Here is a 13,251-nt window from a genome sequence, read left to right on the forward strand (position 1 = left end):
TCTGATAGAAGAAAAAGTTGGCTACGATCTACATACTGTGGGGTCGGGCTCCAAATTCCTCAATAGGACACCCATAGCACAAAAGTTAATAACTAGAATCAACAAATGGGACTTACTCAAACTAAAAAGTTTTTTCTCAGCAACAGACTAACCTTCTTACAGTAAAATACAATTAGGAACTCTGGAAAAAACATCAAAGAATTATTTAAAGGCACTGGAGAGGAATCTACCCTTGAAAGAAGGGAATGGTACTGAATAAGATATGTTTCTGTACAAGTTTTGATAAACCCAGCCTGATTCCCTTTTAAGATCAGGAGCCACAAGTTATAAGATTCGTTTCTGTTTTCTGTAAAATAGTAGGATTTCTATTTGGCCTGGCCATATTTTGATGTTTTAAACTTACTTGGAATGCCTGCCCTTGCCTTGAACTCACCCATGCCTGGCTTTCCCTGACCAGATAACAACCCTCTCTGAAACCTTAGTGGCGCCTCATAAATTCTGGCTTTCCCTGGCCAGATAACAACCCTCTCTGAAACCCTAATGGCGCCTCATAAATTCTGATGTTGGGATCTAAATTTACTCCCTAAGTGCTGAACCATTTAGACCATTAACCTACTACCTGCCTTTGTATTATGCTTATCAAAATCCTGTTATCTGTAAGTTCTCAAGATACCCCGCCCCCCCGCCACCTTTTTTGCAACTTTCTGTGCTATAAAGCTGCGCTCCTAGAGAGCTAGAGGCCTGTCTTCTATTCCCACAGGTTTTGGGTGGTACAGTCCCAGCCAGTCAGAATTATAAGCTTGCTTTTATTTGATTTAAAGTTGGAGTCAGTGGTCTTTTCTTTGAGTAGTGGTTTAATGCTTTCCCCTAAAGGCAACCACATTGTTAGAGGCATAAGGTAGTCTGAACTCAGAATGATTGCATTTTATAATTGTTGTTATTATAATTATTATTATTATTAAATATACCATAATCAGAATTATTATATCTTATCATTTAAGATACAGATAACAGAAAATAGGAGTTGCCAGTAAAGACGAAAATATAGGCAGGAAAAAAAACAAAAAAGGATGGAGATACAATAACTAGGTACAAATCCTCAAACCCATTGCTAAGTCTGGCTACCCCCGTAGGGCAGTGGAAAGCAAGGGAAGGAGGACTGAAGAGTCTAGCAGATAACTCCAACCACTGTCTCCCACTGAGACTCACAACTGACTGCTGGGACGAAAGGATTTACCTTGGACTAAAGACAAAATCCAAACGTATCCAGCCCCCCAAAAATGTATGAATCAACTGTCTCCAAGGTGACCAGTCAATAGCTAAACTGAATATTAAAATAAAAACCAACATTTTTCAGAGGAAGATAAAAGAATCTAGAGTGTTTAAAAAATAGCATTCACGTTATTCAGCATAGGATCAAAAATAACACAGGAAACCCCCCAAAAGTGACACCCTGTCAATATAAGCTTCACTTATATGTTCTCTTCATTCTTATGTAAGACTAACTGCTATCAATCAATTTGGTTAATGGTTTGCCCATGAGTGAGACTGTGTCTATTTATCCCTAACATACCTTCTGTAAGTTATACCTAGAAGAAAAAATAATTTCCTGATCCTTATTTTAGGGAACAAAGATCTGTGCTTTCTATGGCAGAAGAAGCTCCACTTGACTGGCTGCTAACCTCCTGTGATCCCTTTCATTCAACCAAAATATGAATGCATTTATTTAATCATCAAATATAAACTATGAAGAAAAATTCCTAATGCTATAGGAAAGAAGGATAGATTAATTTGCTAGATTATTATGTTCCTTTTAAAACATAATGAATTGCTTTATGTAGTAACTATCCTTACATATTCAACATACTGAACAAAGGACTATTTTAAACATATATCTTCAAGCAAGAAAAAAATAACTAAAATGAAAACCAAGCAAAGACTGAAAGGGTAATCATAAAAGAAACAGATGGCCCATACACATATGTAAAAATACATGACATTTTTATTAGAGAAATGCAAATTGGAGCAATGACATACCATCAGATTGCCTTACCTTACCTTAATTCTTACCTTCTTTCAGAGCTTTATCCATATTATGAGAAATTACTACCCTTCTAGGCTGAACTGTCTCATTTGAGTTTCCACACACAGAACTCTGAAATATGAGTGGAAAAAAGATAAAGATTATTGAATGAAAAATTACATATAAAAATAAAATCAAAGGTGTGAAATTTCATATAACAATCATTAAGATAAGTTTTATTAGATTATAATGTTCTTTTGGAAAAGTAAATGCTGTAATTAGTTAAAACATTTTTTGAAAAAAAAAGAGTTAAGGAAGGATTTTCCTTATCAAATATCATAATAGTATGGTGATAATGTAGAAATAAACAAATCAACAGAATGATAAGAAACTACAAAAAACATATGCATCTATATATGGGAATTAATAACATAATAAAAATTTGAAATTAATATTGAAAGGGATAAACACTATTCAATAAACAGTATTGGAATCATTTTATATTCATGGGGGGTAAAGGGTTATAGTCTCACCCTTTATATACAAATAACTCAAAACTGAATGAAGAGCTAGATACTTTCTTAAACTAAAAATTAAAATATGGCAAAAGCTGCTTATAATCTTAGAATAAAAGAAGACTTTTCTAAAATAAGGCATAAAATCCAAAAATTATGAAGGAAAATTAAGACAAATTTGACTATTTAAAACAGAAAATTTCTATTGGACCAAAGATGCTAGAAACAATACATAAATGATGGACTAGGGACAATATCTTCAATATATTGAACAAAGGATATTTTAAACATATATCTTCAAGCAATAAAAAAATAACTAAAATGAAAACCAAGCAAAGACTGAAAGGGTAATCATAAAAGAAGCAAATGGCCTATACATACCCTACATTTTTATTAGAGAAATGCAAATTGGAGCAATGACATACCATCAGATTGCCAAAAGTAGGGGAAAGACTCATGTTGATCAGGGCTTTGGGAAATAATTGCTGCTTTCTTATAAAGTTGGGAGGATGTATATTTCTAAAAGCTTTTAAGAGACAACTGAATCACAAATATTAGAATTTTAAGTGAAGTATCTTTTGATTCAGCAATTCCACTCTTAGGAATCTATCAAAAAAAATCACTTGCATATATGCAAAAAAGTCCATGTACAAAGAGTTCCACTGCTATTGATTATAAGGGAAAAAAACTGGAAATAACCCAAATATAAATCAATAGTCAAAGAGTAATAGTGCTGGGGGTATAGCTTAGTGGGGGAGCTCTTGCCCAGCATGTATAGACCTTCAGTTTGATCCTAATAGAACTAGAGGTGGGGGGAAGTTAAAGTATAGTACATGATTAAAAAGCATGCTTTAGGGAAGGAAAAAATATATATATTTATAATCCAACTTGAGAAAATATTTGGAAGCACAAACACCAAACTATTAATAATGTTTTCTTGCTGGGCATGATGTCACACTCCTGTAATCCCAGATACCCAGAAGACTGGATATCAAGTAGAAGGATCACAAGTATGATGTCGGCCTGAGCAACTCAGTAAGACCCTATCACCAAAATAAAATAGGGCTGGGAATATAATTCCGACATAGAGTATCCTAGGTTCAATCATGAGTACATATACAAAAAAAGTTGTTTTCTCTCAGTGAGGCATAGAATTTAAATTCTCACTCTCTATATGTCAGTAATGCTTAAAAAGAATGAACTATATAACTGCTTAGAATTTAAGGTTTTTGTTTTAAAAAAACAGGCGAGACTGTACAGAATTAAAATACCACTATTTGGCCAATATAATTAAAGAAAAACTTCTTAATTGATCATATACAAAGTGATTGAAATATATAATGTAACTGGGTTTGGGAGGAAAATAATGAAAGTAAAATATTATACAGCACTTTTGTGAATGAAAAGTACTACAATGCTTGATCAGAGATCTAAATGGCTAATACTATCATCACTCTCATCTCACCAACAAGCATGAGGAATCACTTTGTTCTCAAGTATGTCACACCAGCACAGTTGCATTATTCAATGGTCATAGGTCACCCAATAGGGAGTGGATAATTTCTAATCCTTGGCTTAGTTTCATGCTGTCCATGGGTCAAGTGCCAAGTGTCATCCCTGTTTATGCTTGTTATTATTAAAAAACAACCCAAAAGCTGTAGTTTTAAGATTTCTAAGTAGAATTTGTTTTTTAGCAAAGCTTTACGATATGAAAGAACAGACCTTCCTTTATGCTACAAATTAACATACAGCATTGAATGCATTCCCAAGAAATTAACAAAAACTTCATAATCATATATAGACAAAGCCACTCAATGCATAAAAAAAATACGTTCAACAATTTAAAATTATTTTTTAGTCTCTTGGCAGCTTGTTAACAAATTGCATGGTCAGTAGATTTATTCTAATTTAATTTTTTTTAAATAGAGCCTTTAGGAATAGGATTAGTGCTCTTCTTTTTTAAAATACTTTTTGATTTATTTATTTATTTATTTATTTATTTATTTATTTGTTTTTATTGGTGCTGAGGATTGAACCCAGGGCCTCCCATGTGCTAGGCAAGTGCTCTACCGCTGAGCCATAAACCCAGCCCTCTAATTTAAGTTTTTATGGAGTTCATGAAAGGTGGGGGAACACTAAAGAAACGATCAGGCAGATATTTAAGGAATTTACTTATTTATTGGCTGAACTTTGAGTTAATCATAACCTTTCAAGGTTTTGGCAAGTACTCTGGTTAGTTTGCCAAATATACTTATAGTAGTTTTAATGACCAATTGTGATCACATGATAAAACTGAAGTCAAACACTTATTGGAGAAGTACCTGAACTTGGATTCTTAAAATGGAAACCATCTTTAAGGGCTGGAAGAGAAACAGGTGTGAATGTAAATGATAGGCAGCAAACATGCTTTAGTTTGGATCTTGAATGTTCTCCAAGGGCCATGTGCTGAGGGGTCGATCCCCAGCATGTGTTGCTCTTTGGATGGATGGAACCTTTAGGAGTTAGGACCTAGTGGAAGGAAGTTAAGTCTGTGGAGAAATGCCCTTGGTGGGAAAATTGGAACTCAGTCCCTTCCTGTCTCTCTTTGCTTCTCAGACACCAAGAAGTGAGCAGTTTCCTCCGTCATGCACTTCCCACCACAATGTACTGCCTTTCCATAGCCTCAAGACAACAGGGACAAGTGACCATGGACTGAAACCTCTAACACTATGAGCCAAAATAAACCCTTCTTCCTTTTAAGTTGATTTTGCTCAATATTTGTTACAGCAACAGAAAGCTAAGACAACATACATATTTGAAGAACATTCTTTGCACGTCTCTCTTTTACAACTCTCTTCAAAACTTTCAATTTGTAAATTCTTTTTCCTCTTTTTTTTTTGTCTCTCTAGTTTTGGAGCTAATATTTCTTGTGATGTGTCTGTTAACTACATGTAATATAACAAAATACTTTTATCACTACTGACTATATCTGAACAGGGTCTCTTTAAGAAGCTTAGGAAGGAAAGTAGAATGGTGGGTACCAGAGGTTGGAGTAAAAAATAATTGTTTAATGGGCACAGAGTTTCAATTTTACAAGGCAGATAGTTATAGAGCTAGATAGTGGTGACGATTACATAACATTATGAAGGTATTTAATACCACGGAACTGTATACTTAAAAATAAGATGGTAAATTATGAGTATTTTACCACACTAAATAAATTGGAGAGAGTAGCTTATGAGAATAATATTTTCTATTTTAACACTTTAAACAAAAGCTCTATTATTTTTCAATCTGATTTTCCAATTTGGTTCTGCATTTCCTTTATCCTACCCTCAGGTGTCACTGACCCTTATCAGAAAGAAAAAGTTATCCTTATCCCACCCCACAGTCTGATGGAGAATCTATAAGTAAGGGAAAATAAAAGAATAAATATCATGGGCCAGCCAATTGTGGTAACACAAACCTATAGTCCCAGCTACTTGGGAGACTGAGGCAGGAGGCTCCCTTGAGCTCATGAGTTGGAGACCGGCCTTGGCCACATAGAAAGAACCTCTTCCCCAACTCAAACAAAACAAAAATAAAAAATCAGGGCCAGAACTAACTGGGCTACTTATTATGCACATAAATTCCTTTTTTAAGGATATAATATTTATGGAGTCAGAATCTCATACTGAAATGAATTTAAGATAAACACTCCACACTCTATTTTCTTTCAGGTCACAGTATAGATTTTTATAATCATTGTCCCAAAGCAGAGTTTTTTTCCAAAGGAAGGAAGAAATGAAGGAAGGAAGGAAGGCAGGAAGGAAACTAAAATGCAAACATTTATTGTTTTAAAAAAAGAAGCTCCACAGGCCAACTTCCCCCAAAGACTTGTTCTTAAAGGCAAATATTAATTTCTTCTATCTGCATTAGCACAGGCCTCATTCCTGAGATAAAGCCTACCTCTTCCTGACAATCAGCTTCCTAAAGCTCTGGTTTTAAAGAAAGACGAAAGAAAAACATGTATTTCTCTTACTGACATGAAAGATAAGTATTAGAAATCTTGAGAGTTCTAGTCCAGAAATTACATCTTCATATGTAGTCTGACCACTTTGTTCTTGCCTTAAGATTTTAGTATCCATATCACAAAATTAAGTCAAACACTTTTGGTGAACCAGATCACTATTATATAAACAAAGGAACAAAAAAACCACATTTTTATTTTATTAAAATAAATGAACCTGTCTTCATTTTAAGATTTAAATCTAGCTTAAACAACTTTCCAAGATCATTTGTAATCACTCAGTGAATTCTCAGGAAGGAGAAAATTAAACTGTCAACATATAATTGCTAATTATAAAAACGTTTTCTAAAGACAAGGAAAAACCTAAAAGCTTTCCTCTAATACATGAACTTGATCTTTAACATCAATACCAGACATCATATCAATAAACCCTCTCTTGAATACATATCAGCTTTTCAGTCAACACACTCATATTCTCTTTGTATCAAGGCTAGAGACACCCTGTCCTGAGGAAACAACACCCAGAGAAACCTGGGTACTCTGACACTATTAGCAAGTAAATAACCAGGACCTATCTGAAATCCAGCCATACATAAGCCACATTGTCCTCTGTTTTTAAAATGGCACTCTTTTCTGGGTTGCTTCCAAGCCAATCCAAAATTGTAATTCCTTTCATGCCTTACCTGCACTACTCAAATAAACAAGTGCCTCCCCCTGCTTCATTATGTAGGTTAACTTTTCCAATGCATTTCATTTTTAAAAGAAAATCAGTTGCACAGAGTTCAACAATTATACAGAGTTTAATGGGTGATGGGTATAATTTCCGTAAAGTTATTAGAACAGTGGTTTAATTTACAAAAACAGAAACTCAATAATTATCATTAACCACATGGAGCTGTCACATGGATGAGTCTTTCCAAGCATTCTCGGCATGTGACAATCTACTGTGATCCCATGACTGGCATTCTCACTCCTGATTGTTATTCTCAGAACCATGGTCCTTTCAAAACAATCATATTCTGCCTTGGCCTCAACACACAATTTATTCAAAACCAAAGAAATGAAGAAGGCGAATCTATACTCAGAAGGATAAGAAGAGACTAAGAAACTTGAAAGGCTATCCAAGTAGACTAAGACTGAGAGAAGATGGGGACATGGGCAAGGGAAGTCATTCCCAACATGAGCCATGTTCAGCCTTTGGGCATCTAGTCTATAATTGCTCCCTTACATAAAGCAGAATGCCTGGTATACAGTGGCAAAGAACAGCTAGTATTACTAATAAAACTCAAAATGTTACCAAATTTCAGAAAGGTGAAAGTTGGTTAATTGGCTGGATGGCCAACTGTTTGACTCTAATAGGACAGCAAACGTGGAAATGAAAGCAAACAAAGGGCCGAGAAGTTAAGCAACCAGAGTAAGACAACAGAACATTCCACTCCTGGAATATTCTGGTCTTAGAGGATATGCTTTACAGAGAGGAAAGTACACATTTCCTGGAGATGTCCTACTGTGTTTGTGCCTTTCCATTTTCTATTACTGGTCAAGGATTTAAGTATGTAAACAAAGCCTCATTTGACAAAAGTCAGTTTCCTGGAAGGTGTTTTATTATGTTTAGTCACGAACTGAAGAATATCTTGTTTTCTTATAAATAAAAGAAAATGGTCAAGCACATATACTGAGAGGTTATCATTTAGGTAATTTTACTTTGATACAAATGGTGCATTTATGTCTTTTTCTTTCCTCTCCCTCTTTTTTGTTTGAAAATGATACCTTTTATTTTTATTATCTGTAGTCAAATTAATTTTAACTGATGTATAAAAACACAAAACATAAAAATTTTATACATTAATGGGTACCACGTGATGTTTCCATATGTATGTACATTGTACAATGTTTAGATCAGGTTAAATATATCTATCTCCTCAAACATTTATCATCTCTTTATGGTGAAAACTTTAAAAATCTTTTCTTCAAGTCAGGCACTGTGGAACATGCTTGTAGTCCCAGATGCTCAGAAGAATGAGGTAAGTGGATTGCTTGAGTCCAGGAATTTGAGACCAACCTGGGCAACATGGTGAGACTGTTTCAAAAGAAAAAAAAATCCTTTCTTCTAGCTTTTTGAAATGTACAGTATGTAATTGTTGTCTATAGTTATCCTACTGTGTCCAATAGCACACCAGATTTCCCCTTCTTAACCAACCCTAATTTCTATTTTAAATATAATAGAAGCTATTTTTTAATTAAAATCTATAAATTTCTCATATTGCTGTTTTTCTACATTTCAAGCATGCTACAATTTATCCTTAAAATGTAATTTCCAACTATATAAACAGTGGAGATACATTTTATAATGTATTATAGGTGTAAAGAATTAAACTGACCCATAATATCATCATCCAGAGAAAATAATTGACATTTTGAAGTGTTTCCTTCTAGTCAATGTGTCTAAAATTTACTAAGTAACCTTGAACAAGTTATTCTTCACTTCCTCAGTTTTCTTCTTTGTAACAGAGATAACAATATAGGGTTAATGTGAGATTAACTTGAGTTAATACAAATTAAGTACATCATCATCTGATGACACAGTAATAATCACAAATTATTATTGGGCCTTTTCCCATTGCATACTTTTTTAAAGAAATTAGTATATACAGTACAGACACAATTCTTTATCTAGCTTTGTATACTCAATATTATATTATGAACACCTTTTCTGTAATAAAAGACCTGGAACACTTATATACTATTGGTGGAATTACAAATTAGTATAGCCACTGTAGAAATCAATATAAAGGTTCCTCAACAGACTAAAACTGGAACTACCTACCTTATGATCCAGCTATGCCACTCCTTGGTATTTGTCCAAAAAAACTAAAAACAGAATACTTTAGAGACACGTGCATTTCAGTGTATATATACAGCAGTACCATTAACAATAGCCAATTTATGGAACCAGTCTAGGAGTCCATCAACCACTAAACAGATAAAAGAAAATGTGGAATGTATACACAATCATTTTACTCAACCATAAATAAGAATGCAATTATATCACTTTCAGGAAAATGGATGGTACTGGAACCATTATGTTAAGCAAAATAAACAAGACTCAGAAATTCTGACAAGTGTCACATGTTTTCTCTCATATGTGAAAGCTAGAAGGGAAAGGAAAGGTTTTCATGAAAACACAAGGGAAGGAAACCATTAGGGTAGAAGAAGCAGATCCAGGGAAAGATAAGGGGAGGAAGTAAAGATATGGGGCAGTGAAACTGATCAAATTAAGTTATGTGCATTTATGAACATGTTGCAATGAAACTCACTATTCTACATAATTAATATGTACCAATAAAACAAGTATAAGTAGAATCAGGATGCAGTTAGTGAATAATAACAACAAAAAAAAGAGAAATGACCTGGTATATAACAGAACAGAATATTTTGAATGCCATAATTTAACTATTCTCTTATTTACACTTACTTTGTCTCCATGTTTTTTTTCTATTTTAAATGAAAAGTATTTTCATTTCTATACTATTGGTCTAAGTATAACCAAACATGTTCTAAAAGATATAAAAGTGTCTATGAAATATATTGTTGGATTCTAATTTCACAGGATTTAATACATCAAGAATTTTCTTGTGCTTCAAAAAGAGTCTTTTACCAGCTGAGAAGAAACCAAAGGATCAAATGCGGGAGGGGGCATGAGGACAAGGACTGAGCTTTTCTAGCTTTGAAGTACAAATTATGGATAGGTGAAATTTTAAAAATCCCTTTTCATCCTCTTCATCCAACTATAAATCATGTACCTTGAAAGTCCAGGTACTCTGTGCAGAATACCTCCAGAAAGAGAAAAATAGATCATCAGTAGCTTCAGTAGCTACTGAACACACCATTTATCAAAGCGTATATTGTGTTCAGGTTAAAGATCAACCCTACCTGCACATATCATATATAACAATCAAGGTTATGTTAATATTTTCATAAAGATAACATCTGTCAAGATAAACCCTGAGACTTGATCCTATGAAGGGATATGAAATAATCTTTTCTTTGAACAAATATGAAATTCAAATGTGTTTCCTATATCACATTCAAATGTGATATAGTCCCCTTATTACAATGACAAGAGCATATAACATCATAATGTGGCAGGGGTACTCAATTCAAACCAAGAAAGATATACAATGTAGTTGATTCTGTGCCATTAACTTGCTGAATTATAAAGAACGTATCCACTTCTCCAAGATTCACTGTAATTGGAAATACTGTCTGCACTATTTAAAGAATTGTTATGTATTCAAGAAGGATATTCATGTAAAAATGCTTTAAAAATTATAAAGCAGTATGCATATATATGTTGCTATTATGATCCCAAAGTCATAATCTAAATTTTTTACAATGTTAGTTTCCTTTCCAAAGAATGATTATAGTTTTATTATATGGGTGTAATGACCTGTCGTGAATTCAGATTTTATCATCATAAGCAGATCCCTTTAGTAATATTGCTTGGTAATTAATCTGTTTTCTAAGAGGAAAATGAATATTAACACAAAGGCAAAAATCTCTGTTAACTGATCAACAGAGATAGTAATACTTAAGACTGTTGTTCCAGTTATTTGGAAGAGTTATATTTATGGGGGGAAAAACATGTGTTATTTCTAAGATCCAAATCTGAAAATCCTTAAAACATACTCCATTTCATTAAGAAAAATTTAAGTATATTTCAAATCAGACATAGATTTGAAAACTGATATCATAATATGCCCTTGAAAATATACAGAGAATAGCATAAAACTGATATAAATTGGCAAGTGTAGAATAGATATCAGGGATAGAGAAAAAGAATAAAAAAAGGAAACTTGCTTAGGGAAAGGTAATTGAAAACAATGACATTAGCTATTTGGATTCTTGAAAAGAATGGTGTAATAAAACATCTGCAATCATTTTATCACTGGCTTCTATTGCAATTTTGACTTCATGTGGGAAATCATAGGTTTCCATGATATGAATCACATTTCCATTAATTCATTCAATGATCTAATATTTACTGAGGACTCACTCTGTGTGCCTGGCACTTAGGTGGGTACTGGAGAGACAATAATATAGAAATTACATTCTCCATACTCTAGGGGCTTAATCTATTCTTGATGGAAGCTCATAACAGAGTAACTAATCAGCCATACTATTATGATAGGTTATGCTTAGGAATTCTAATACTCTTTCTATCCTGGAATCCTCTCTACATTTCACTCTCCTGCCCATGTCATGGAAGAAAGTCACTCAATCAATCTATCCATGAGATAATTTCATAAGAATTTTGAGATTGATACATATTTAAATATATTACAAAAATAATTCCCATCTCATAAGCATTCTCACTGATATACTGAACGTAAATATGACAAAACCAGTGTAGTTATCCCTACTTCAGGGCTTTTATGTAATTCAACAACTATATGAATCACACAGAAGTGCTTTTTTCACTGTTTCATACTCCATTATTGCCCAGAATATGAAAATACCATTTTCTTATTAATTTGTTGACTGGCTTTTAAATAAAAACTGTTGATAAAATATTTAGTACATAGTTAGAAAAATATTACATTGGTAAATTGAATCAGTGGGATCTCTATTTCATAGTTCCCCTGAAGCAAAAAACTGCATTACAGACAGAGTGACCCAGATAACATATATGTTTAAGATATTGAGATGTGTGTGCTGAATTATTGACATAAAATTCAGGTGCATAAAATTAAAGATATAATTCAACTGAATCTACTCAAAGAGTCTGACTTTAAATTGCTTCTAACTGGTGAATAAAGTGTCTCCACCCTAAATCTAAATCCTAAAAATTATTTCATCCATTCCTATCCAAAATAAATGTGTTGAATTCAAAAACTAAAACCTCCTCTTCAAAGAAACATGGTATTAAGACTTGCCTTTGTACAGAAGTCATTCTAACGCTGAGCAGAGACAACTGAGAAATGCATACTTACACATGTGGGTATACAAACATGTGCATATTAAATATGACTGAGTTTTCTTCGTCCTTGTTGACATCAGAAGACTCTATCCTTAGTTTGAAAATATTCTCAATCAATTTTCAAGAATAAGTTGGGGAAGTTATTTAAGTGCAGATTTCTAGAGCTTTCTCTCTAAGATTCTTAATTTGGAAAGTTTAAGATATATCTTTGGAATATACACAGTATTTTTAACAAGAATTCCTAAATCATTTCTGCAATCCTTGGACTTCACTTTGAGATACACTACTAAGAGGTACTGATGACAAAAATTACAATCTCTAAAAAAAAAGAAGTGTTTTATTACTAGAAAAATCAGAAAGATTAATTTTAATATAAGAATATAGCAGTAATTCTATATGTATTGGGGATCAGGGTCACAAAAGATACATTCATAATTTAGAACTTTGCTTAGTTAATTGAAATGGTCATTATAAATACTTTATTTGTATCCTCACAAAGAAAGGAGGTACTATGAACACTTTCTATACACATTTCTATTCCAAAATGATATAAACAAATCAAATCATAAAAGGAAAATCAGTTAAATAGAAGTAGTTTTAAATACAGTATTTGAATAAAAAATTATTTATATTCCTTTACTCAGCAATAAAAGAGAATAAAATCATGGCATTTGCAGGTAAATAGATAGAGTTAGAGAAGATAATGCTAAGTGAAGTTAGCCAATCCCAAAAAACCAAATGCCAA

General features: G+C 33.1%; 1 protein-coding gene across 5 annotated transcripts in view; it reads right to left on the bottom strand.

Annotated features, from left to right (window-relative positions):
• Window positions 1-13,251, bottom strand: part of Snx25 (sorting nexin 25) — a 130,448-nt gene that overhangs the window by 90,959 nt on the left and 26,238 nt on the right. For 4 of the 5 annotated variants that reach the window (XR_007343372.1, XM_015486148.2, XM_048791887.1 and 1 more), the window contains exon 2: window positions 2,071-2,155. Coding sequence is in view for 3 of the 5 variants with exons in the window: in XM_015486148.2 (XP_015341634.2) it covers window positions 2,071-2,155 (85 nt within the window). In the remaining 2 variants the exon portion in view is untranslated. Of the gene's footprint in view, window positions 1-2,070; window positions 2,156-13,251 lie in introns of those variants that run through there. The other variant, XM_048791888.1, reaches the window with a different exon arrangement.

This window comes from Marmota marmota, unplaced genomic scaffold (genome assembly GCF_001458135.2).
Source record: "Marmota marmota marmota unplaced genomic scaffold, marMar, whole genome shotgun sequence".
Taxonomy (NCBI): Eukaryota; Metazoa; Chordata; class Mammalia; order Rodentia; family Sciuridae; genus Marmota; species Marmota marmota.